At 36.3% G+C, this 24,381-nt stretch overlaps 1 protein-coding gene across 1 annotated transcript in view; it reads right to left on the bottom strand.

Annotated features, from left to right (window-relative positions):
* Positions 1 to 23,994, bottom strand: part of LOC125106962 (NKG2-C type II integral membrane protein-like) — a 44,421-nt gene extending 20,427 nt beyond the window's left edge. Inside the window, exons 1-2 of the mRNA XM_047741524.1 lie at positions 23,913 to 23,994; positions 23,250 to 23,398 (exon numbers count right to left, since the gene is read on the bottom strand). Coding sequence (XP_047597480.1) covers positions 23,250 to 23,398; positions 23,913 to 23,994 — 231 coding nt within the window. The remainder of the gene's footprint in view (positions 1 to 23,249; positions 23,399 to 23,912) is intronic.
* Between the last annotated feature and the right edge of the window lie 387 nt (positions 23,995 to 24,381).

Raw genomic sequence — 24,381 nt, 5'->3', positions numbered from 1 at the left:
CTCTTCTTCTGGTTTCATGGTGGTTTCAGGGTGTTTGGCCCCTATGGCTTTGTTGCAAACTGTGCATGCAGGAAGTCCTGTGTATTCAGCCTCCAGCAGGTTTTTGTGGCCAGTCCCAGTCAAAGTTTCCCATCCTCCAGCCTCTACCTGCTTACACTGTCATAGGGAATTCTTCCTTCCTGCCAATAGCAGCCTGAGATCCATGCTTGTCAAGTTCAGGTGTAGACTATGGAATTGCTCTGTCCCAGGCCAATGCAGTGAGCATGTCTGCAATGAAGCCATGTGTGGCCACATTGTCTTCAGTGACATCTAAATCCCATCTCCAGAGAGTAGAGGTGGCTTCCCAGTGATTCCCTCCTTCTGGTACTCTCCTTTTATCCTAAGGTATTCTTATAATTTCCTTTCAGCTCCTCTCAGAAGGCTTTCCCTTACTTTTCATCAAACTCCTCCTGGTTTCTGTCTCCTTTCTCAACACCGAAAACCTTGCCACCCTGAGTTGTTCAACCCTCATTTTGCAGCAGCCCCCTCCAAGGGCTAGGACAAATCAATTAATTTGGAAATATGAGGGGAATTGTTCACTTTATTGAGGACTTAAAATAATAATGCTTGATGTCATGATTTAGATATAATTTATTTTACTACACATAAAAGCTTAAGAAATGCATAATATGTTCCTGAGTATATACATTTCTACATTAACATAACTAAAGGTTGAAAAATAGTTCTACACACCATGGGTGAAATCTCAGGTACAGTTTGGACTTTGGGTGATTATGATACATTATTGCAGATTCATCCTTGGTAACAAATGGACCCTTCCAGTGAATGTTGCTAATAACAGGGGAGGCCATTACATGTGCAGACAGGAGCAATAAAGGAAATCTCAGTACCTTCCTCTTTATTTTGTTGTGAACCTAAAATTTCTCTCAAAAATAATATCTTAAAAAAAACTGAGTAAATAATTGTATGGCTTGAAGAAAAGAGAAATATGTTCTTTACAGATGATAAGAAAGCAATATACCAAATTTAGATAAGCTGAAGTGCCTGGTACTTACAAATATATGTTTTTCTTTCTAAGCAGGATGCAAGAGTAAATTTGTTTGTGCGAACATGTAAAAATGTACAATTGTTGTCCCTCTCTGAAGTTACTGACAATCTGAAATATAAAAATAATATTAATTAATCTTGGTAAAATATAATTTAATATTTTAATGAAGAAGCATTTCATTTACTAAATGGTTATATATCTAAATCTGAATATTTTCATATAATTTTTCTATAGAAGCACTTAAATCACTGTTTATATATTATTCACATATTTTTTTTCTTTCTATGAGTAATTCTTCTAAGAGGTAAAATATAGGAGTTTTCAAGAAACTTACAGTTTGGAAAAGAAAGTTAAGCCTTTAGGCAACACCCATGAATTACTGCTTCTCTCAGAGACTCTAATCCATGAAGAATGAATGAAGAAGTTCAACATATACTATGAGAAAACAGATTTTATTTGAAGTCAAATAAAAGCTCTTAAACTCATTTGAATTTTGTAGCAACAAATAAAGTTACTTCCTTCTTACATCATTATCATTATTATTTTAGAGAGAGCGAGAGAGAGAGCAGGAGGGGGAGCAGAGGGAGAGAAAATCTCAAACAGGTTCCATACTCAGCCCAGAGCCCAGTTTGATCTCATGACCCAGAGATTTGACCTGAGCCAAAATCAACGGTCAGATACTTATCTAAGTGAACCACATGGGCTTCCCTATAGAGTCTTTCAAATTATAATATAATGTTATACACTGCACAGATTATGAAAATATCTCAGTAAAACTAAGTGCAGAGGACAATCTGACAAAAATAACAGTTTTACAGTTCTGGTAATTGACCAAATGTTAATAATAATTTATGAAATATTTATTATTGGGAAAAAACATACAGATTCAAGTAATGAATGTTTGTAATCTTCTTGCCTAGGACTGCCCATGCCTTCCCACTTGCTGCCCTCACTCAGTGATCAAGAGGAACTATAGTATTTACAACTTGGGAAAGGCTGCAAAAATCACTGGTACTGTTGCCACAGGGCCAGACCGGATTAACAGTGGGGAAAAGGATAAGTAGCCTATTGTTTTTCAGCTCCAAGTGGGGAATCTGCTTGATAATGTATGAGTAAAACTCACACTTTCTCTAATCTGAGGTGGAGGCCTCCCAAAAATATAAGGGGACGATATTGAAAGTGAAAGTACACCAGAAGAGAGGACATTAGCTCTCTATAAACTCCTGGTTGATGGAAAAAAAAAAAAATGTGCCCACATGTAGAGGAGAGCCGGATAAACCCAGTTAAAAGTGAAACCTGAAAGCTTAAGGAGAATTGAGAAATGATAATAAAGTTATGAGCACTTCCCTCACACACACACACCCACACGCTCTCATACACACACATTACATGGCAGAGAGCAGAAACCCTACTGATTTGCAGTATTTGAATACAGCCTTTTTTAAAAAATTAATGATTGACATCTAAGCTACAAAATCACCAAGGGCAATGCCCGGGAATATAGGCTAGAAAATAAAAACAAACAATGTGGGAAAACTGAGCAGACATATCAGGAGGCAATTCAGAAGAGAAGATTCTATGGTAAAAGTTATACAAGTTCAGGGGGGAGGAGTCAAGATGGCGGAGAAGTAGCAGGCTGAGACTACTTCGGGTAGCGGGAGATCAGCTAAATAGCTTATCTAAAGATTGCAAACACCTACAAATCCAACGGGAGATTGAAGAGAAGAAGAACAGCAATTCCAGAAACAGAAAATCAACCACTTTCTGCGAGGTAGGACTGGCGGAGAAGTGAATCCAAAGCGACGAGAAGATAGACCGCGGGGGCAGGGGCCGGCTCCCGGCGAGCGGCAGAGCAACGGAGCAAAATCAGGACTTTTAAAAGTCTGTTCCGCTGAGGGACATCGCTCCAGAGGCTTAACTGGGGTGAAGCCCAGGCGGGGTAAGCGCGGCCTCAGGTCCCGCAGGGTCGCAGAAGGATCGGGGGTGTCTCAGTGTCGCAGAGCTTACCGGTATTAGAACGGGGAAGCCGGCTGCAGAGACAGAGCCGAGGAGTGACTCTCAGCTCGGGGTTGCCTTGAACCGGTCGCAGGCTCGGTCAGCTCGGAGCGCGGCCGGAGGCCAGGGTGACGGGAGTCATTTGGCGCTGTTCTCTGAGGGCACACTGAGGAGTGGGGCCCCGGGCTCTCGGCTCCTCTGGGCCGGAGACCGGGAGGCCGCCATCTTTATTCCCGTCCTCCGGACTCTACGGAAAGCGCTCAGGGAACAAAAGCTCCCGAAAGCGAACCCGAGCGGATGACTCAGCGCGGCCCCGGGTAAGGGTGGTGCAACTCCGCCTGGGGCAAAGACGCTTGAGAATCACTACAACGGGCCCCTCCCCCAGAAGATCTATGGGAAACCCAGCCAGGACCAAGTTCACCTACCAAGGAGAACGGCAGAATTCCACAGGAGAAGAAAGCAAAGCACGGAACTCATGGCTTTCTCCCCATGATTTTTTAGCCTTGCAGTTAATTTAATTTTTTTTTCTTTTTCAATTTTTTTTTCTTTTTCTCTTCTTCTGCTAAATTTTTTTTAACTTTTACTGTTTTCTTTTTTTAACGTTTTTTAAATAGTTTATCTAATATATATAATTTTTTCCTCTTTTTATATTTTTTCTTTATATGCTTTCTTTTTTTTAATAGTTTTTTTTTTCTTTCTTTCTGAACCCCTTTTTATCCCCTTTCTCCCCCCTCACAATTCAGGATCTCTTCTGATTTGGCTAAAGCATATTTTCCTGGGGTTGTTGCCACCCTTTTAGTATTTTACTTGCTCCTTCATAAACTCTTATCTGGACAAAATGACAAGGCGGAAAAATTCACAACAAAATAAGAACAAGAGGCAATACCAAAGGCTAGGGACCTAATCAATACAGACATTGGTAATATGTCAGATATAGAGTTCAGAATGATGATTCTCAAGGTTCTAGCCGGGCTTGAAAAAGGCATGGAAGATATTAAAGCAACCCTCTCGGGAGATATAAAAGCCCTTTCTGGAGAAATAAAAGAACTAAAATCTAACCAAGTTGAAATAAAAAAAGCTATTAATGAGGTGCAATCAAAAATGGAGGCTCTCACTGCTAGGATAAATGAGGCAGAAGAAAGAATTAGCAATATAGAAGACCAAATGACAGGGAATAAAGAAGCTGAGCAAAAGAGGGACAAACAGCTACTGGACCACGAGGGGAGAATTCGAGAGATAAGTGACACCATAAGACGAAACAACATTAGAATAATTGGGATTCCAGAAGAAGAGGAAACAGAGAGGGGAGCAGAAGGTATATTGGAGAGAATTATTGGAGAGAATTTCCCCAATATGGCAAAGGGAACAAGCATCAAAATCCAGGAGGTTCAGAGAACCCCCCTCAAAATCAATAAGAATAGGTCTACACCCCGTCACCTAATAGTAAAATTGACAAGTCTTAGTGACAAAGAAAAGATCCTGAAAGCAGCCCGGGAAAAGAAGTCTGTAATGTACAATGGTAAAAATATTAGATTGGCAGCAGACTTATCCACAGAGACCTGGCAGGCCAGAAAGAGCTGGCATGATATATTCAGAGTACTAAATGAGAAAAACATGCAGCCAAGAATACTATATCCAGCTAGGCTATCATTGAAAATAGACGGAGAGATTAAAAGCTTCCAGGACAAACAAAAACTGAAAGAATTTGCAAATACCAAACCAGCTCTACAGGAAATATTGAAAGGGGTCCTCTAAGCAAAGAGAGACCCTCAAAGTAGTAGATCAGAAAGGAACAGAGACAATATACAATAACAGTCACCTTACAGGCAATACAATGGCACTAAATTCATATCTCTCAATACTTACCCTGAATGTTAATGGGCTAAATGCCCCAATCAAAAGACACAGGGTATCAGAATGGATAAAAAAACAAAAACCATCTATATGTTGCCTACAAGAAACTCATCTTACACCCGAAGACACCTCCAGGTTTAAAGTGAGGGGGTGGAAAAGAATTTACCATGCTAATGGACATCAGAAGAAAGCAGGAGTGGCAATCCTTATATCAGATCAATTAGATTTTAAGCCAAAGATTATAATAAGAGATGAGGAAGGACACTATATCATACTCAAAGGAACTGTCCAACAAGAAGATCTAACAATTTTAAATATCTATGCCCCTAACGTGGGAGCAGCCAACTATAGAAACCAATTAATAACAAAATCAAAGAAACACATCGACAAGAATACAATAATAGTAGGGGACTTTAACACTCCCCTCACTGAAATGGACAGATCATCCAAGCAAAAGATCAACAAGGAAATCAAGGCCTTAAATGACACACTGGACCAGATGGACATCACAGATATATTCAGAACATTTCATCCCAAAGCAACAGAATACACATTCTTCTCTAGTGCACATGGAACATTCTCCAGAATAGATCACATTCTTGGTCCTAAATCAAGTCTCAACAGGTATCAAAAGATTGGGATCATTCCCTGCATATTTTCAGACCACAATGCTCTAAAGCTAGAACTCAATCACAAGAGGAAATTTGGAAAGAACCCAAATACATGGAGACTAAACAGCATCCTTCTAAAGAATGAATGGGTCAACCAGGAAATCAAAGAAGAATTGAAAAAATTTATGGAAACAAATGATAATGAAAACACAACGGTTCAGAATCTGTGGGACACAACAAAGGCAGTCCTGAGAGGAAAATATATAGCAGTACAAGCCTTTCTCAAGAAACAAGAAAGGTCTCAGGTACACAACCTAACCCTACACCTAAAGGAGCTGGAGAAAGAACAAGAAAGAAACCCTAAACCCAGCAGGAGAAGAGAAATCATAAAGATCAGAGCAGAAATCAATGAAATAGAAACCAAAAAAACAATAGAACAAATCAACGAAACTAGGAGCTGGTTCTTTGAAAGAATTAATAAGATTGATAAACCCCTGGCCAGACTTATCAAAAAGAAAAGAGAGAGGACCCAAATAAATAAAATCATGAATGAAAGAGGAGAGATCACAACGAACATCAAAGAAATACAGACAATTATAAGAACATACTATGAGCAACTCTACGCCAACAAATTTGACAATCTGGAAGAAATGGATGCATTCCTAGAGACATATAAACTACCACAACTGAACCAGGAAGAAATAGAAAGCCTCAACAGACCCATAACCAGTAAGGAGATTGAAACAGTCATCAAAAATCTCCAAACAAACAAAAGCCCAGGGCCAGACGGCTTCCTGGGGGAATTCTACCAAACATTTAAAGAAGAACTAATTCCTATTCTCCTGAAACTGTTCCTAAAAATAGCAATAGAAGGAAAACTTCCAAACTCATTTTATGAGGCCAGCATCACCTTGATCCCAAAACCAGACAAGGATCCCAAAAAGAGAACTACAGACCAATATCCTTGATGAACACAGATGCAAAAATTCTCGCCAAAATACTAGCCAATAGGATTCAACAGTACATTAAAAGGATTATTCACCACGACCAAGTGGGATTTATTCCAGGGCTGCAAGGCTGGTTCAACATCCGCAAATCAATCAATGTGATACAACACATTAATAAAAGAAAGAACAAGAACCATATGATACTCTCCATAGATGCTGAAAAAGCATTTGACAAAGTACAGCATCCCTTCCTGATCAAAACTCTTCAAAGTGTAGGGATAGACAGCACATACCTCAATATTATCAAAGCCATCTATGAAAAACCCACCGCAAATATCATTCTCAATGGAGAAAAACTGAAAGCTTTTCCGCTAAGGTCAGGAATACGGCAGGGATGTCCGTTATCACCACTGCTATTTAACATAGTACTAGAAGTCCTAGCCTCAGCAATCAGACAACAAAAGGAAATTAAAGGCATCCAAATCGGCAAAGAAGAAGTCAAACTATCACTCTTTGCAGATGATATGATACTCTATGTGGAAAACCCAAAAGACTCCACTCCAAAACTGCTAGAACAGGAATTCAGTAAAGTGTCAGGATATAAAATCAATGCACAGAAATCAGTTGCATTTCTCTACACCAACAACAAGACAGAAGAAAGAGAAATTAAGGAGTCCATCCCATTTACAATTGCACCCAAAACTATAAGATACCTAGGAATAAACCTAACCAAAGAGACTAAGAATCTTTACTCAGAAAACTATAAAGTACTCATGAAAGAAATTGAGGAAGACACAAAGAAATGGAAAAATGTTCCATGCTCCTGGATTGGAAGAATAAATATTGTGAAAATATCTATGCTACCTAAAGCAATCTACACATTTAATGCAATTCCTATCAAAGTACCATCCATTTTTTTCAAAGAAATGGAACAAATAATCCTAAAATTTATATGGAACCAGAAAAGACCTCGAATAGCCAAAGGAATATTGAAAAAGAAAGCCAAAGTTGGTGGCATCACAATTCCTGACTTCAAGCTCTATTACAAAGCTGTCATCATCAAGACACCATGGTACTGGCACAAAAACAGACACATAGATCAATGGAACAGAATAGAGAGCCCAGAAATGGACCCTCAACTCTATGGTCAACTCATCTTCGACAAAGCAGGAACGAATGTCCAATGGAAAGAAGACAGCCTCTTCAATAAATGGTGTTGGGAAAATTGGACAGCCACATGCAGAAAAATGAAATTGGACCATTTCCTTACACCACACATGAAAATAGACTCAAAATGGATGAAGGATCTCAATGTGAGAAAGGAATCCATCAAAATCCTCGAGGAGAACACAGGCAGCAACCTCTTCGACGTCAGCCGCAGCAACATCTTCCTAGGAACATCACCAAAGGCAAGGGAAGCAAGGGCAAAAATGAACTTTTGGGATTTTATCAAGATCAAAAGCTTTTGCACAGCAAAGGAAACAGTTAAAAAAAACAAAAGACAACTGACAGAATGGGAGAAGATATTTGCAAATGACATATCAGATAAAGGACTAGTGTCCAAAATCTATAAAGAACTTAGCAAACTCAACACCCAAAGAACAAATAATCCAATCAAGAAATGGGCAGAGGACATGAACAGACATTTCTGCAAAGAAGACATCCAGATGGCCAACAGACACATGAAAAAGTGCTCCATATCACTCGGCATCAGGGAAATACAAATCAAAACCACCATGAGATATCACCTCACACCAGTCAGAATGGCTAAAATTAACAAGTCAGGAAATGACAGATGCTGGCGAGGATGCGGAGAAAGGGGAACCCTCCTACACTGTTGGTGGGAATGCAAGCTGGTGCAACCACTCTGGAAAACAGCATGGAGGTTCCTCAAAATGTTGAAAATAGAACTACCCTATGACCCTGCAATTGCACTGCTAGGTATTTACCCTAAAGATACAAACATAGTGATCCGAAGGGGCACATGCACCTGAATGTTTATAGCAGCAATGTCTACAATAGCCAAACTATGGAAAGAACCTAGATGTCCATCTACAGACGAATGGATAAAGAAGAAGTGGTATATATACACAATGGAATACTATGCAGCCATCAAAAGAAATGAAATCTTGCCATTTGCGACGACGTGGATGGAACTAGAGGGTATCATGCTTAGCGAAATAAGTCAATCGGAGAAAGACAACTATCATATGATCTCCCTGATATGAGGGAGAGGAGATGCAACATGGGGGGTCGAGGGGGTAGGAGAAGAGTAAATGAAACAAGATGGGATTGGGAGGGAGACAAACCATAAGTGACTCTTAATCTCACAAAACAAACTGAGGGTTGATGGGGGGAGGGGGTTGGGAGAGGGGGTGGGGTTATGGATATCGGGGAGGGTATGTGCTATGGTGAGTGTTGTGAAGTGTGTAAACCTTGCGATTCGCAGACCTGTACCCCTGGGGATAAAAATATATGTTTATAAAGCTGAAAAAAAAAAAAAAAAGAAAGAAAGAAAGGATGAATCCCCAAGTTTTGTAGCAACATGGACGGGACTGGAAGAGATTATGCTGAGTGAAATAAGTCAAGCAGAGAGAGTCAATTATCATATGGTTTCACTTATTTGTGGAGCATAACAAATAGCATGGAGGACAAGGGGAGATGGAGAGGAGAAGGGAGTTGAGGGAAATTGGAAGGGGAGGTGAACCATGAGAGACTATGGACTCTGAAAAACAATCTAAGGGTTTTGAAGGGGCAGGGGTGTGGGAGATTGGGGGAACCAGGTGGTTGGTATTAGAGAGGGCACGGATTGCATGGAGCACTGGGTGTGGTACAAAAACAATGAATACTGTTATGCTGAAAAAATAAAAAAATTAAAAAAAAAAGACACATATAATGAAAAAAAAAAAGTTATACAAGTTCAAAAAAAAAAACTAAGAAAAATGAAATACAATGCATGTTTCCTAAACTATATTTTCAAAATGTCCACCCAAAAGGTTTAAAACATGCATAGAAAGTATAGGTCTGTATGCTAAGTGAAAACAAGGTTAATAGAAACTCTTACTGGGAAAAGATGTTAGATTTGCTAGAAAAAAAAAAGTATATTAAAGTAATATTTATGAATAAATGTAAATTATAAAGATAACTATGATCAAATTATTAAATGATAATATGGTACCAAATAACAAGTAGGAAATATCAGTAGAGAAATAAAACTATATGAATAGACCACAGAGAAATCCTTAGTTTATGAATACATACCTGAAATTATAAATGCACTGTTTACTCTAGGGAAAACTTGAGATGCAGTAGAAAAAAATGATGAAATGGAGGATGGAGTAGCAGAATTTACTCATCCCAGAGAAAGAGAGGGAAAAATGAGAAAAAAATTAGCAAGGTTCTGAGAATTTTAATAGTATCAGGAAAACTAGCATAGGTCTAAGTATAATCTGAGAAGACAAGAGAGACAAAAAAGGACAGAAAACAGTCTTAAATCACAATGAATGAACAACTCCTTAAATGTCATTAAAAAATATGTATGGACCCCAGGAGTGAGTAAACTAATAACAGAATGACCACATAGAAATCCACATCTCAAAACTTCATACTGACATGACTGAAGAAGACTTGTAAACACAAAGAAATAATCTAGAGGGAAGAGGGTAGGTTATGAGGTGACTTAAGTCAGTGTGAAAATCAGGGAATAGATGATATGTCTTCCACATCCAGCAGCCGTGGACCACATTATTTACCACAGAATCCATATCTGCCCTACACACTCTTTCAGACTAGAGAGGGTGTAACATCAAAGAGATGCAGGAATAGAAAGCCCCATACTCTAAATCCCCCATGGAAACAACTTCAAAATATATCCAGACAAAAACCTGTGTATGTATGGTCTAATCATTTTTTATGAGGGTACCAGACCATTCAATAGGAAAAGGACAGTATCTTTCACAAATGTGCTGGAAAACTTACTATCCACAAGCACAAGAATGAAGTTGGATGCTTACATTTATACCATATACTAAAGTTAACTTTAAATGGACTAAAGAGGGGCGCCTGGGTGGCTCAGTGGGTTAAGCCGCTGCCTTCGGCTCAGGTCATGATCTCAGGGTCCTGGGATCAAGCCCCGCATCGGGCTCTCTGCTCAGCAGGGAGCCTGCTTCCTCCTCTCTCTCTACCTGCCTCTCTGCCTGCTCTCTCTCTCTGTCAAATAAATAAATAAATAAATAAATAAATAATCTTTTAAATAAATAAATAAATAAATAAATGGACTAAAGACTTAAACACAAGGTGTAAAACTATAAAGTTCCTTGAAGAAAACATGGACGGAAAGTAAATAAAACTGTATTTGCCAATGACTTCTTGGATATGACACTAAAAGCACAGACCACAAGGAAAATGCCATTGTAAACAAATGGACTACATAAAATTAAAATATTTCTGGGCATCAAAGGGACTGATCAACAGAATGAAAAGATAGAGTGGGGAAAAAATGCCTGCAAATTATATATCAAAACAAAGATTCATATCCAAAAATATAAGGAATTCTATGTCACTAGTAACAACAACAAAAAACAAATAATCCAATTAAAAATGGGCAAAGAAATGGAATAGACATTGAAAATATACAAATGGTCAAAAAAAATATATAATGATATTCAATATAACCAATTATCAGAGAAATGATAATCAAAACCATAATGAGGTATCACCTCATATTCCTCAGGATGGATATTGTCAAAAAACAAAACCTCCTATGAGGAAGTAGACATGGTTGCACTGTTCTTGGGAATGAAAATCAGTCAGCCATTATGAAAACATTATAGAACTTCTTCAAAAAATTAAGAATAGAATTATCATATGAATCAGCAATCTTACATATAGGAAAATGTCTAAAAAATTGAAAGCAAGATCATAAAGAATTATCTTTACACTCATGCTCACTGCAGCATTATTTACAAGAGCTAAGTGGTAGAAGCAGGCCACATGTCCACTGATGTGTAAAAGGATTAAGAAAATATGGTTATTTTATATTACATACAACAGTGTAATATTAGCCTTGAAGAGGAAGGAAATCCTGTCACATCTACAACATGGATGAAACCCCAGAAAAATATGCTAAGTGAAAAAAAAACCAGTTATACGCAAAAGAGTGTACTATTACATTGTATGAAATATCTAAATATTGAAACTGATAGAAAGTAGAATGATGATTAATAAGGTTTGAGGGGAAAGTGGAGGAGTATGAAGTTTCAGTTTTAAAAGGTAAAAGTTCTAGAGGTCTGTTGGACAACAATGTGAATACAGTTAGCACTCCCAGACTATGAATAAAGTTGGTTAAGATGCATGCTGTAGGGGTGCCTGGGTGGCTCAGTGGTTTAAGCCTCTGCCTTTGGCTCAGGTCATGATCCCAGGGTCCTGGGATCGAGCCCCACATCGGGCTCTCTGCTCAGCAGCGAGCCTGCCTCCTCCTCTCTCCCTGCCTGTCTCTCTGCCTGCTTGTGATCTCTGTCTGTCAAATAAATAAATAAAATCTTTAAAAAAAAAAAAAAGATGCATGCTGTAAAATGTTAACATGTATATTAAATGTAATGGATAAGACGTGAGATGTTGTGTGATTCCAACTATACAACATCCCAGAAAACATGAAACTATGGAAATGGAAACAGTAAAAAGGTCAGTGGTTGCCAAGGCTTAGAAGGAAGGGAAGAATTAATAGGGGAAGGACAGAGGATTTTTAGGCCCGTGAAACCATTCTATAAAAATATGTCTTTATACATATCTCTAAATTCATAAAATGTACAAGATCAAGGGAAAATTTTAATTTAAACTATGTTCTTTCAGTAATAAAGATGTGTCAATGTACATTCATCAGTTGTAGCAAATGCACTACTCTGGTTGGGGTTATAGATAATAGGAGAAGCCATGCACGTATAGACTATAGGAGTATATAGGAAATCTCTATGCCATATCTCAGTTTTGCTGTGAACCTAAAACTGCTCTCAGAAAAAAAGTTTATTTGTTAAATAAATGGGTAATATGGTAAATTTTCTATTATTTTAGCATGATTAAAAAATAAGATAAAAAGCAAGCAAAAAAAGATGATCTTGGAAGTAGCAAAAAACTACTGATTACATTTAATTACAACGAATAATAGGATTAATAGAGGAGTTCTCACCAGAAACTATAAAGAGTAAAAGACAGGGAAGGTCAAAACCAAGGAGCTCAAAGTCCTGGAAACAAAACAAAACAAAACAACAACAACAAAATATAAACCAAAGTAACCCTAAAAGAAAGTGAAACAAAACAAATAAACTTGTCAAACAAGAATTCTAGATTCAGCAAAACAGTCTTTCAAAAAAAGAAGGTGAGTAAGGACCTAACAACATGCATAAAACCTAACTGAATTTCTTCTTAGCAGACCTGTTCTTCAAAAATGTTTTTCAAGCTAAAAGTTTGTAACACTAGATGGTAACATAGATCCACAGGAAGGAATAAAGGTCAATAGAAATAGTAAATATGTGGGCAAGTCTAAGAGAGAGAGAGAGAGTGTGTGTGTGTGTGTGTTTGTGTGCACGTTTCTCTATTTCTTTAAAAAGTAAGGTTATTTGAAGTCATCATTGTATCACTGTATTGGTCTGTACCATGAATAGATACAACCTTGTGCTGGTAATTGGGCATACTGGAGAAGGGATGAAAACATTATTTTTTTTTTAGCATTTGTTGATATTTGTGGTGCAAAGTCACCATGAATGGTTTATTTCAAGTCACCAATGTGAGATCATGAACACAGTGTTGAAAAAGACATGCATAATTGGTGTTCAGAAACCAGTACTAGCTGGCTTCAGCACATGTTTGGAAGTACAGACTTCTATGCTAAGTGACTAGAGCCCAATGCAGGGCTTGATTTTACAACCCCGAAATCATGAGCCAAGCCAAAATCAAGAGTTGGATGCTCAACCAACTGAGCCATCCAGGTGTCCCTCTATCATTTGTATGTGCTCTAATCTTTATTATTTCCTCCTTTCTGCTGGTTTTGGGTTTAGTCTGTTCTTTTTCTAGCTCCTTTAAGTGTAAAGTTTGTTTTTTTATTTGAGATTTTTTTTTTTTTTTTGCTTCTTGAAGTAGGTCTGTATTACTATAACTTCCCCCCCCCTTAAATAATGTGTTTTGAATTTCCTTTGTCTCTATGTATTTTTTAAATGTCCCCTTGATTTCTCAGTTGACCCATTCATTGTTTAGTAGCATGAATTTAAACTTTCATGTATTTGTGTTCATTCCAGATTTTTTCTTGTGGTTGATTTCTAGTTTCACGGTATTGTGATCAGAAAAAGATGCCTGGTATGACTTCAATCTTTTTTAATGTGCTGAGAGCTGTTTTCTGACCTATTCTGGATAATGTTCCATGTGCACTTGAAAAGAATGTGTATTCTGCCCTAATAGGGTAGAATGTTCTGAATATATCTATTAAAACCATCTATTCCAGTGTGTCATTCAAAGCCACTGTTTCCTTGCTGATATTCTGTCTAACTCTGTGTCTTTTTCTGTGTATTAGGAAAGTCAGCTATATCTCCTGCTCTTAAAAATAACAGCTTTATGAAGAAGAGTTCCTGTAGTGCCTTGCTATATAATGTCCCTTGTTCAGTGGATCCAGGCATTCCAAGGGTGTCGCCTGTGTGTGTTGTATGAGCCGTGCTGTTGTGGCTGATCTACTTTTACCTTGAGTCCTGTCATCTGCAGTGGTCATTGTCTGTTGGGGAATGGGTTTGGTCCCATTTAGGGCCTCTTTGGACTTGAGTTGAGTCAGACCAGACATTTCCAAAGATGCAGCACCATACAAATAGCAGGCCATTCTCCCTGTGTTCTCCTATAGAAGCTTTTCTATTCTCCCATAGAAGCTTTCATTAATGTTTAGGGCCTGCAGTCAGACCATGTATCTACCCCAACTCTCTGCTGGGGCTGCAGTTGGACTACTGCATGTGGTTATCTTCTCCTCTTCCCCAGGGCAGAAATCCTTTAGAATGGTACTGGCCCCTGTTGGGGCTTCTTGGATACTCCCAGGCTTGTGGTACAGCTTTGCCTGAGCTCTGGACAAGGATATGTTGGAGATAGTAGGTTCCCAGGAGAACATAGGGCAGGACACACAGTGTCAGCAAGTTTTGCTCAGGTAGAAAGATACCTGGAACAGGAACCTGGCTGGAGGAGCCATGACTGTTGGGAATACAGGGTGATGCATAGTGTTAGCAAGCTAGGTGGAGAGCATTGGTGCAGCACTGGTTCCTTGTCTCTATGCCAGGGATCAGGGCAGGGAAATGCTGCTGGCCATCTCCTTTGTTCCTTTGAAGATCCCTGCCCTCCCCCACATGCTCTGAAATTAGTATATAAAACTTCTTGTATACGCTAGGTGTTTTTTTAATCTGATGCTTCTATGGTGTATCTCAGTCATGTTGTTTGTTGTGCTGTCTCTAGGGGTAGAGACTGAGTTTTCTATAGCCCCCAGGCTCTCTCAGAGATAGGATTACTCATTTTAAAGTTTCATGTCTTAATCCCCACAAAAATAAGACCCCTTTGGTTTTTGAAGCCAATGTTATGGGATTCTTTTTCCCTAAGTGGGTTCCCCATACCTGGAGTGCTCTGTATGAAGGTTTGTTTCTTCTCTCTCCATACCTATGGCAGTGCTTCTTCCCACGAACAGTCATGCAAGTCTGCTTAGGTCCTGCCTACATCTTTGGACTTCCTACCTTCTTGGATGTAGCCTCTTCTCTAAACTCTTCTGTGGACAGTCTGTTCTGCAAGTCTTTGGGTCATTGTCTAGGTTATTTACACTGATATGAGTGTTAACTAGTTTTACCCATGAGATGAATTGAGCTTAGGAACTTCTAACTCTGCCACTTCCCAAGAAGTTGGTATGATATTTTCAAAGTGATCAAAGGAAAAAAGAAATAACTGTCAACCAAGAATGTCTTACTCCCCAAAGCTATCATTCAGAAATAAAAGAGAAATAAAGACTTTCCCACCATCTCAGGGGATGGTGGATCAAATTTCAACTCTGGACTTGGGTGTCAATCACAGGATTGCAACAGCATGACTCCACTGGTGTCTGTTAAAACTGTGCATCTAAGGAATATATAAGCACTAGATCTAGTCTACAGAAATGCTAAAGGGATTTCTTCAAGCAACAAAACAACAACAAAAACCCACACAAATTAATAACATAAAAATATATGAAAGTGTAAAATCACTGGTATAAGCAAAAGGAAAAATATCATTGACAATGGTTTAGATAATGATGTCTAGGATAAGTCACCAAAAACATAAGCATAAAATAAAAGTGTAAACAAAACAAAAAATAAATAAACAAAGCAAAAACATAAACAAAAAATATGACATTACATTAAATAGTTTCTGCACAGTAAAAGAAACAGTCAAAAAAAAAAAGAAAGAAAAGACAACATATAGACTAGGAGAATGTAATTGCAAACCATTTATCTGATAAGGGACTAAGTTCCAAAATACATAAAGAACTCATACAACACTATAATAAAAAATAAAATAATCCAATTTTAAACATGGACAAAGGACCTGAGTAGACATTTTTCTGAAGATATACAAATGGCCAATAGGTATATGAAGAGGTGCTCAACCACACAATTCATCAGGGAAATGCAAATCAGTGAGTATAAAGCAATGAGATTATCACCTCACATCTGTTAGAATGGCTTTTATCAAAAAGAGAAAAGATAACTAATATTGGTAGAATGTGAGGAAAAGGAAGACTTTTGGTAGGAATGTACATTGGTACAACCACAGTGGAAATTCATTTAATTTTCAAAGAATATTAAAAATAGAATTATCATATAATCCAGTAATCTCACTCTTGGGTATATATTAAAAGGAACTGAAGTCAGTATCTGAAGTAAATATCTGCACAGCCATGCTCATTACGTTACTTACAATAGTCAAAAAATGAAACAACCTAAGGTCTGCCAACAGATAAAGGGTTAAGAAGGTATGATTAATATATATATCTCACATATATACGAATGTTACTCAGCCATGAGATAAAAGGAAATCTTGCCATTTCTGACAAATGGATGGACTCTGAAGGCATTATATTAAGTGACATAAGTCAGACAGAAATACACAAATACTATGTGATCTTACTTAAATGTGGAATCTAAAAAAAATCAACTGATAAAAACACAGTCAAGTGTTGTTTACCTGGGCCTAAGATGTGGGGAAACTGGGAAGATGTTGTTTAAGTGTACAAAGTCACAACTTGAAGATGAGTGAGTTTTGCTGACCGTATGTACAACATAGTGATTATAGTCAGCATTACTGTATTATAAACTTCAAAGCCACAAAGAGAATAAATCTTAACTGTTTTCAACACAAAACATAAATGATAAATATGTGACATGAGAAAGGTGTTCATTAATATTACCATAGTAATCATATTGCAATATATACATGCAATGTTATGTGTAAAGTACATATCAATAAAAGCAAACAGAAGATATATTTATTATACTTAGAGGAATGACTAAGAAAATAATTTAAAAATATAGCTAAGACATCAACAGAGGCATTAAAATGGAACACTAAAATAATATGTGTTTAATACAAAAGATGTCAATTAAGGTGGAAGAAGAAAATAAGACATATGCATAGAATACAGAGCAGAATGATAGACCTAAATTCAAGTGTACAAATAACTACATTAATATGAATGAAATAAATATTGCAATTAGAAGGTAGAAATTGTCACTCTGAATTTAAAAAATAAGATCCATCTATATGCTATCTACAGTAGACACACTTTAGATTTAAAGGCACAAATAGGTGAAATTATTTATGGGAGATAATTATTTATGGGAAAACCTAAAACAATAACCATAAGTGAGAAGAAATGGCTATTCTAATATCAGACAAAGTAGCTGTTAAAGCAAGAAGTATTATCAGAATATTTTTTATCAAAATGTTAAAGGATAAAGAGAACTATTATAAATATACATTATTCACCTAACAAAAGAACCCTCAAAAGCATGAAGTAGAAATTGACAGAATTAGAAGGATAACCTAACAATTCAATGAGTATAGTTGGAGATTTAAAATCCCTTCCCTTGGAGCACCTGGGTGGCTCAGTGGGTTAAGCCTCTGCCTTCGGCTCAGGGTCCTGGGATTGAGCCCCACATAGGGCTCTCTGCTCAGCAGGGAGCCTGCTTCCCTTCCTCTCTCTCTCTTCCTGCCTCTCTGCCTACTTGTGATCTCTGTCTGTCAAATAAATAAATAAAATCTTTAAAAAAAAAAAGAAAGAAAGAAAAGAAACCCAGGAGCTGGTTCTCTGAAAAAAAAATACTAAAATTGATAAACTGCTAACCAGGCTTATCAAAAAGAAAAGAGAAAAGACCCAAATAAATAAAATCACAAATAAGAAGGAGAGATCACAGCAACTATAACAGAAATACAAACAGTTGTAAGAAAATATTATGAGAAATTGTATGCCAACAAGTTGGACAAACTGGAAGAAAGGTATAAATGCCTAGAAACATACAAACTACCAAAACTGAAGCAGGAAAAAAACTGAAAACCTGAACAGAATGATAACCAACAAAGATTTTGAATCAATAGTCAAAAAATCTCCTAACAAACAAAAGTCCACCAAACATTTAAAGAAGAGTTGATACCTATTATTCTCAAAATACACACAAAGATGGAAATGGAAGGAAACATCCAAACTCATTCTATAAGGCCAGCATTACCCTGATTCTAAAACCATATGAGGGCTCCACTGAAGAAAAGCACTACAAACCAATATCCCTGATGAACATGGATATAAAAATTCTCAACAAAATACTAGCCTATCCTATCCAACAGTACATTAAAAGAACGACTCACCATGGTCAAGTAGGATTTATTCCTGGACTGCCAGGCTGGTTCAGTATTTGCAAATCAACAAACTTGATAAACCACATTATTTAAAAAAAGGATAAGAACCATATGACCCTCTCAACAGATGCAGAGAAAGCTTTGACAAAGTAAAACATTCATTCATAATAATAATAAAAACCACCCTCAACAAAGTCTGGATAGAAGGGACATAATTCAACATCATAAAGGTCATATACAAAAAACCCACAGCTAATATCATCCTCAATAGGGAAAAAACTGAGAGCATTTCTTCTATGGTCAGGAATAAGATAGGGATGTCCACTCATACCTGTTATTCAACATAGTACTGAAAGGCCTAGTTGCAGCAATCAGACAGCAAAAAGAAATAAAAGGCACCCAATTAGCAAGGAAGAATCCAAACTTTCACTATTTGTAGATGACATGATACTCTATAGAGAAAACCCAAAAGACTCCACCAAAAAAATGCTAGAACTGATAAATTTACAGTAGAGTCACAAGATGCAAAATCAATGAACAGAAATCTATTGCATTTCTACACACCAAAATAATGAAGCAGAAGAAGGAGAAATCAAGCAATCAGTCCCAATTACAATTATACCAAAACCCTTAAGATACCTAGGAATAAGCCTATCCAAAGAGGTAAAAGATCTGCACTTTGAAAACTATAAAATGCTGATGAAAGAACCTGAAGATGAAACAAAGAAATGGAAAAACAGACGCTCCTGGGTGACTCAGTTGGTTAAGTCGCTGACTCTTGATTTTGACTCAGGTCACGATCTTAGAGTCATAAGAGCAATCCCCACATCAGGCTCCACACTCAGCACAGAGTCTACTTGAGATTCTCTCTCTCCCTCTCCTTCTGCTCCCACTGCACCACTCATATTCTATAAATAAATAAATAAATAAATAAATAAATAAATCCTTAAAAAAAAAGAAATTGAAATCATGGATTGCAAGAACAAGTATTGTTAAAATGTCTAAACTACTCAAAGCAATCTACACATCCAATGCAGTCCCTATCAAAATAACAAGAACATTTTTCACAGAACTGGAACAAATAATCTTAAAATTTGTATGGAACTACAAAAGACCCTAAATAGCCAAAGCAATCTTGAAGAAAATAAACAAAGCTAGAGGCATCACAATTCCAGTCTTTAAGACAAAGCAATTGTGATTAAGAAAGTATGGTACTAGCACAAAATAGACACAGATCAATGGAACAGAACAGAAAACCTAGAAGTGGACCTACATTTAATCATATGGTTAACTACTCTTCAACAGCAAGAAAGAATGTCCAATGAAGGGGGGAGGGAAAAGACAGTCTCTTCAACAAATGGTTTTGGGAAAACTGAATAGCAATGTGCAAAAGAATGAAACTGGACCATTTTCTTCCACCATACACAAAATAAATTCAAAACAGATGAAAGAACTAAACATGAGACAGGAAACCATCAAAATCCTAGAAGAGAACACGCATATAGTGAATAAATTTCAATAGTGATGCAAAGTCATTCAGTGGAGTCTTCCAACAAACGTTGTGTAATAACTGAGTATCAAATAATATTAATAATTACATACCCTACACTACAATACAAAAAAAATGCTCCAAATTGATCATAAACCTGTGGGAATTCACAATACCTGGCTAGCGAAGATATAATAAACAATTCTCCTTGAGAGAGGCTAGTTGAAAAGCAAAGAAGGAGTGACACAAAAACTGGGCCTCCTTTGAAGTTTCTGGGCTGAAAATAGCAAGATCCTAGTTGTGGCTCAAAGCAATCTCCCAGGGGGCAAATGCTTAACTTAGGTTAGGCATAAATCCTTAGTGGTCACCTACTCTGCCTGCAAGTCACAGTGCAAATAGTTCTAATAACATGATGCCAAGTAGTCTGCCCTAGTTACTGAGATTTCACATTCATTTCTAATCTTGATTCTTTGATGTTAACAATAGCATGCATAATAAAAATGAAGACAGAGTGTGGCCACTACAGCATCTGGTCCCCTCACCCTCTTCTTTCTCCTACTTAAGTGTCTGGAGTAATCTTTTCACTTGCTGCCTCAGGGTTTGCTGGCCAAAGCCGACAAAACCAAAGTGTAAACTATAAAATTCCAAATGAGTGAAGGAAAAGATGCTCAGTGTTATTTTTTAAATTATGCTTAACACTATTATTCATAGGAAAATTCAAATAAAACCACTACATACAAGACTTCCTCTTTAGAAAGATAGAGAGAATATACTTATTCCTATTCCTCCCACCAAATAGAGCTAAAACCACTGGATATTTATATACAACATAAGAACATTCAGACAGGTGGTGAGAAAGCTGACAAAACTCCAAACCTAAGAAATGACATGGCAGGGAGAGACCTGGAATTTCTTTTTCACTCCCATGTCCCAGACTGGTGAGCAAACCACAGACACCAATGGGTACAGACAAAACTCCCAAAACTTTTTTCTCTCCCGTCTAAGTAATGGAACATGAGCACTGGGTGTTATACGCAACTAATGAATCCCTGAACACTATATCAAAAATGAATGATGTACCGTATGTTGGCTAACTGAGCATAATAATAGTTTAAAAAATGCTAGAAAGACAAAAATATTTAGACGCCAAGTGTATCATTCCAATCAAAAACCATTGACAATCCAACAAAAATATCACTCAGGAATGCAGGGGAAATAAAGACATTCTGCAATAAAGGAAAACCAAGAAAATGTGTCACCATCAGACCCACTCTAAAAGAACTGCTAAAAGGAATTACCTAAACAGAAATTATGATAAAAGAAGGAATCTTGGATCATCAGGACAAAAGAGATAACAAAAGAAAGACTAAAACTGGGGTGCCTGTGTGGCTCAGTCAGTCAAGTGTCCACTTTAACTCAGGTCATGATTCTGGTGTCCTGGGATTGAGCCCCACATCAGGCTCCCTGCTCTGCGGGGAGCCTGCTTCTCCCTCTCCCTTTGCTTGCCACTACCCCTACTTGTACTCTCTCTCTGTGTCAAATTAATAAAATCTTAAAAAAAAAAAAAAGACTAAAACTATCATTAGGTCTAAAGGACTTTCCTTCACCTTTTGTGTTTTCTAAATTGATATTTAAAGCAAAATTATCAGTTGAAACAAAATTAGAATACCCATGTGATTCTCAGTTTAAGTGGAGAAATATTTAAGACTATTATAGTATAAATGGGACACATTAAAGGGACATAGAGGAAGGTAAGGCTCTCCATTTTACTGAATGTGCTGTGGGTTATGATAGATTGTGTAGAATGTGATTGATGTATATATAATGATCTATATAGTTATACAAATATATATTTATAAAGCAGATTAGAACTTATATATTTACTTATGTATCTATATATATACAAATAGTTTGTGAAGAAAAGATCTACTTTGCTATAAATTATACTCAATCAATTAAACAATGATATAGGAAAGTATAACCTTCACTTTTATCTCACAGAATCACAAATATAACATCACAAAAAATAAATTTCTACTGAACCATAAACTCTGACTAAAAGTTAAAAAATAAAGAAATTTTTAAAAAAGTAAATCCTAGAAAGCAATATAGGAAGCTACACTCATGAACTTTGACTAATTTCTGAAATTGGTCCAAAATAATCACCAATACCCAAAGTAATAAATTGAACTACAGTAGCATTAATAAATTTTGGTCATTAAAAGACTCCAATTTGAGAGTAAAAATGTGAGTCACAGAGTCAAAAATCTATTGCATTTTAAGAATTCCAAAAAGAGTTCATATCTAAAATATGACAGAGACTATTAAAAAGGGAAAAGTAGACACTGTCTAGGAGAAAAGAGCAAGAGACACACTTGAGCACTTCTCGCTCTCACAGAAGAGATTAGTCAAATAATTAATACCCCAGAAAAATGATACTGTTATATAACCATCAGAAGTTATTTTAATTTTTCTGAGACAACTGAGTTTTAGATAAATGGACTACTTGATAAAAGGTGTATTTACACAATAATATAGAAAAATGTTGGAATAATGTAATAAATTGACATACACACATACCTATGTCTGTGTAATTTCATTACAATGCTTAGAAGAAAATGTATTATAATTATGTATAATTATAATGTTATATTTCTGCATCATTATTCTTTTATGATAAATACAATATGCCTAAATATAATATATTATCTACTGTGCAGTTATATATTATATATAAATATGTATTTATTTAAATATATATCATTTTAAACATAATACGTGAAAAATGATATAGAAAAGTCTTTTCACAAAATAATAATTCATAATACACACACTAAAAAGGAATGAATTCCTGAGAATAGATTTAAAATATCATATTCATACTAGACAGCAGTGAAAATTCACAAACTATAGACAAATGTGAAAATATAGAGGATTACAAATATATGAGAGTGAAAGGAGACATACATAAAAATGTATGCTGAATGATTCCATTCATATAAAGTCCAAAAGTAAGTGAAGATATTTCATGGTATTAAAATTGGCAGGACTGATAAAAGCTCCAAACTTCTATTCCCATGATCTGATTTGCAATTATGTGGTTCTAGCTACTTTGTGATCAATTTGTACAATCATATGTCTAGTTTCCTTGTTGTATAGTGAAATTAAATAGAAAGTTATTTCAGGCAAAACAGCATTTATAGAAAGATGGTTCTATGAAAAGCAAGACTGAAAATTATTGAGTGTACATTAAAGGGATAAAAATATAAATAGAATATCATAGAATCAAACTGTGGAATATTAACAGATTTTAAAATAAATAAACTACAATGCAAAAATATGGATGAGCTCTACAATATAATATTAACTGGTAAGTTTTTAATAAAATCTGGAAACATTTGAAATCTTACCATTTCTTCTTCATCATCTATGTAGAGCAGTTTAGAGTTCTTAGAAACGCAGGCTGTCAAACTCTCATTGCATGGTTTTCTTTCAATGCTAATGTGATAGCAAGTGTTGCAATATATAAACCACTCTTTTTGACAATGACCACAGTGATAAGGTAAAGAAAGATTATGAGATATTTTCCAAGAGATCTTTGAATATTGACAAATTGAAATTAATTTATATACTCACATATGTATACACATATCTATATACACTCACAGGATGGTATAAATAAAACAAAATACACTGAAACACACTCACAGAGAACAGTCAGCTTTTTCCCTAATTTATGTGCCCACATAAAGCAAACACACAAAAATATCAATCTCTACATGTCCTGAGATCACTGAACAAAAACATTATTTTAAAATAGTAAAATGATACATCTCTTGTTATAGAAGGAGGAAATTTGAGGTAATTGGGAACAATGGGTATGGGGATTTTAAATGAATATTTCTTCATACTGTTACCTAAGAAGTAATATTGTCCTATAATCATTTCTGAACCTTTATTATCCAATTTTGTAGTTAATTTCCCCCGCCCCCCCCAAAAAATCTATCATCTTTGCCCAAAGATAGAGATAAAATAGAAACTAAAATAATATCAGGACTTTGAAAATCATTTTATACTTTTCTGGATTTTTGTTTTCAGGGATGAATTGTCCTTATCCAGTATGTCAATAGCTGAAAAAACTAAAGGAATCTTCATAAAAATTTAATATTGAAATAAATATAATATAATGACTTGGGTTCCTTAACTGAGAATTTGGTGTATTGTTTAGAATTATAAAATTCTGTCATAAAATTTATTTTACCAAGCAATATTAGTAAAGCAATGAAGACTTAGGAGAAAGTATTTCAAAAGCCTAAAGAACCAAATCCCTCCATCTCTTACAGTATTGATTTTAACCAATCTTAAGAACTTGGCTGCTGGAGGGCAGGTGGGTGGGGACAGATGGGGGAATTGGGTGATGGGCATTAAGGAGAGTACGTGATATGATGAACACAGGGTGCTATACACAACTGATAAATTACTAAACACTACATCTGGAACTAATGATGTACCATAAGTTGGCTAATTGAATTTAAATTAAAA

Source organism: Lutra lutra, chromosome 8 (genome assembly GCF_902655055.1).
Source record: "Lutra lutra chromosome 8, mLutLut1.2, whole genome shotgun sequence".
NCBI lineage: Eukaryota > Metazoa > Chordata > Mammalia > Carnivora > Mustelidae > Lutra > Lutra lutra.
Note: the sequence above shows the minus strand (reverse complement) of the source record. Positions and strands in the feature narration are given on the sequence as shown.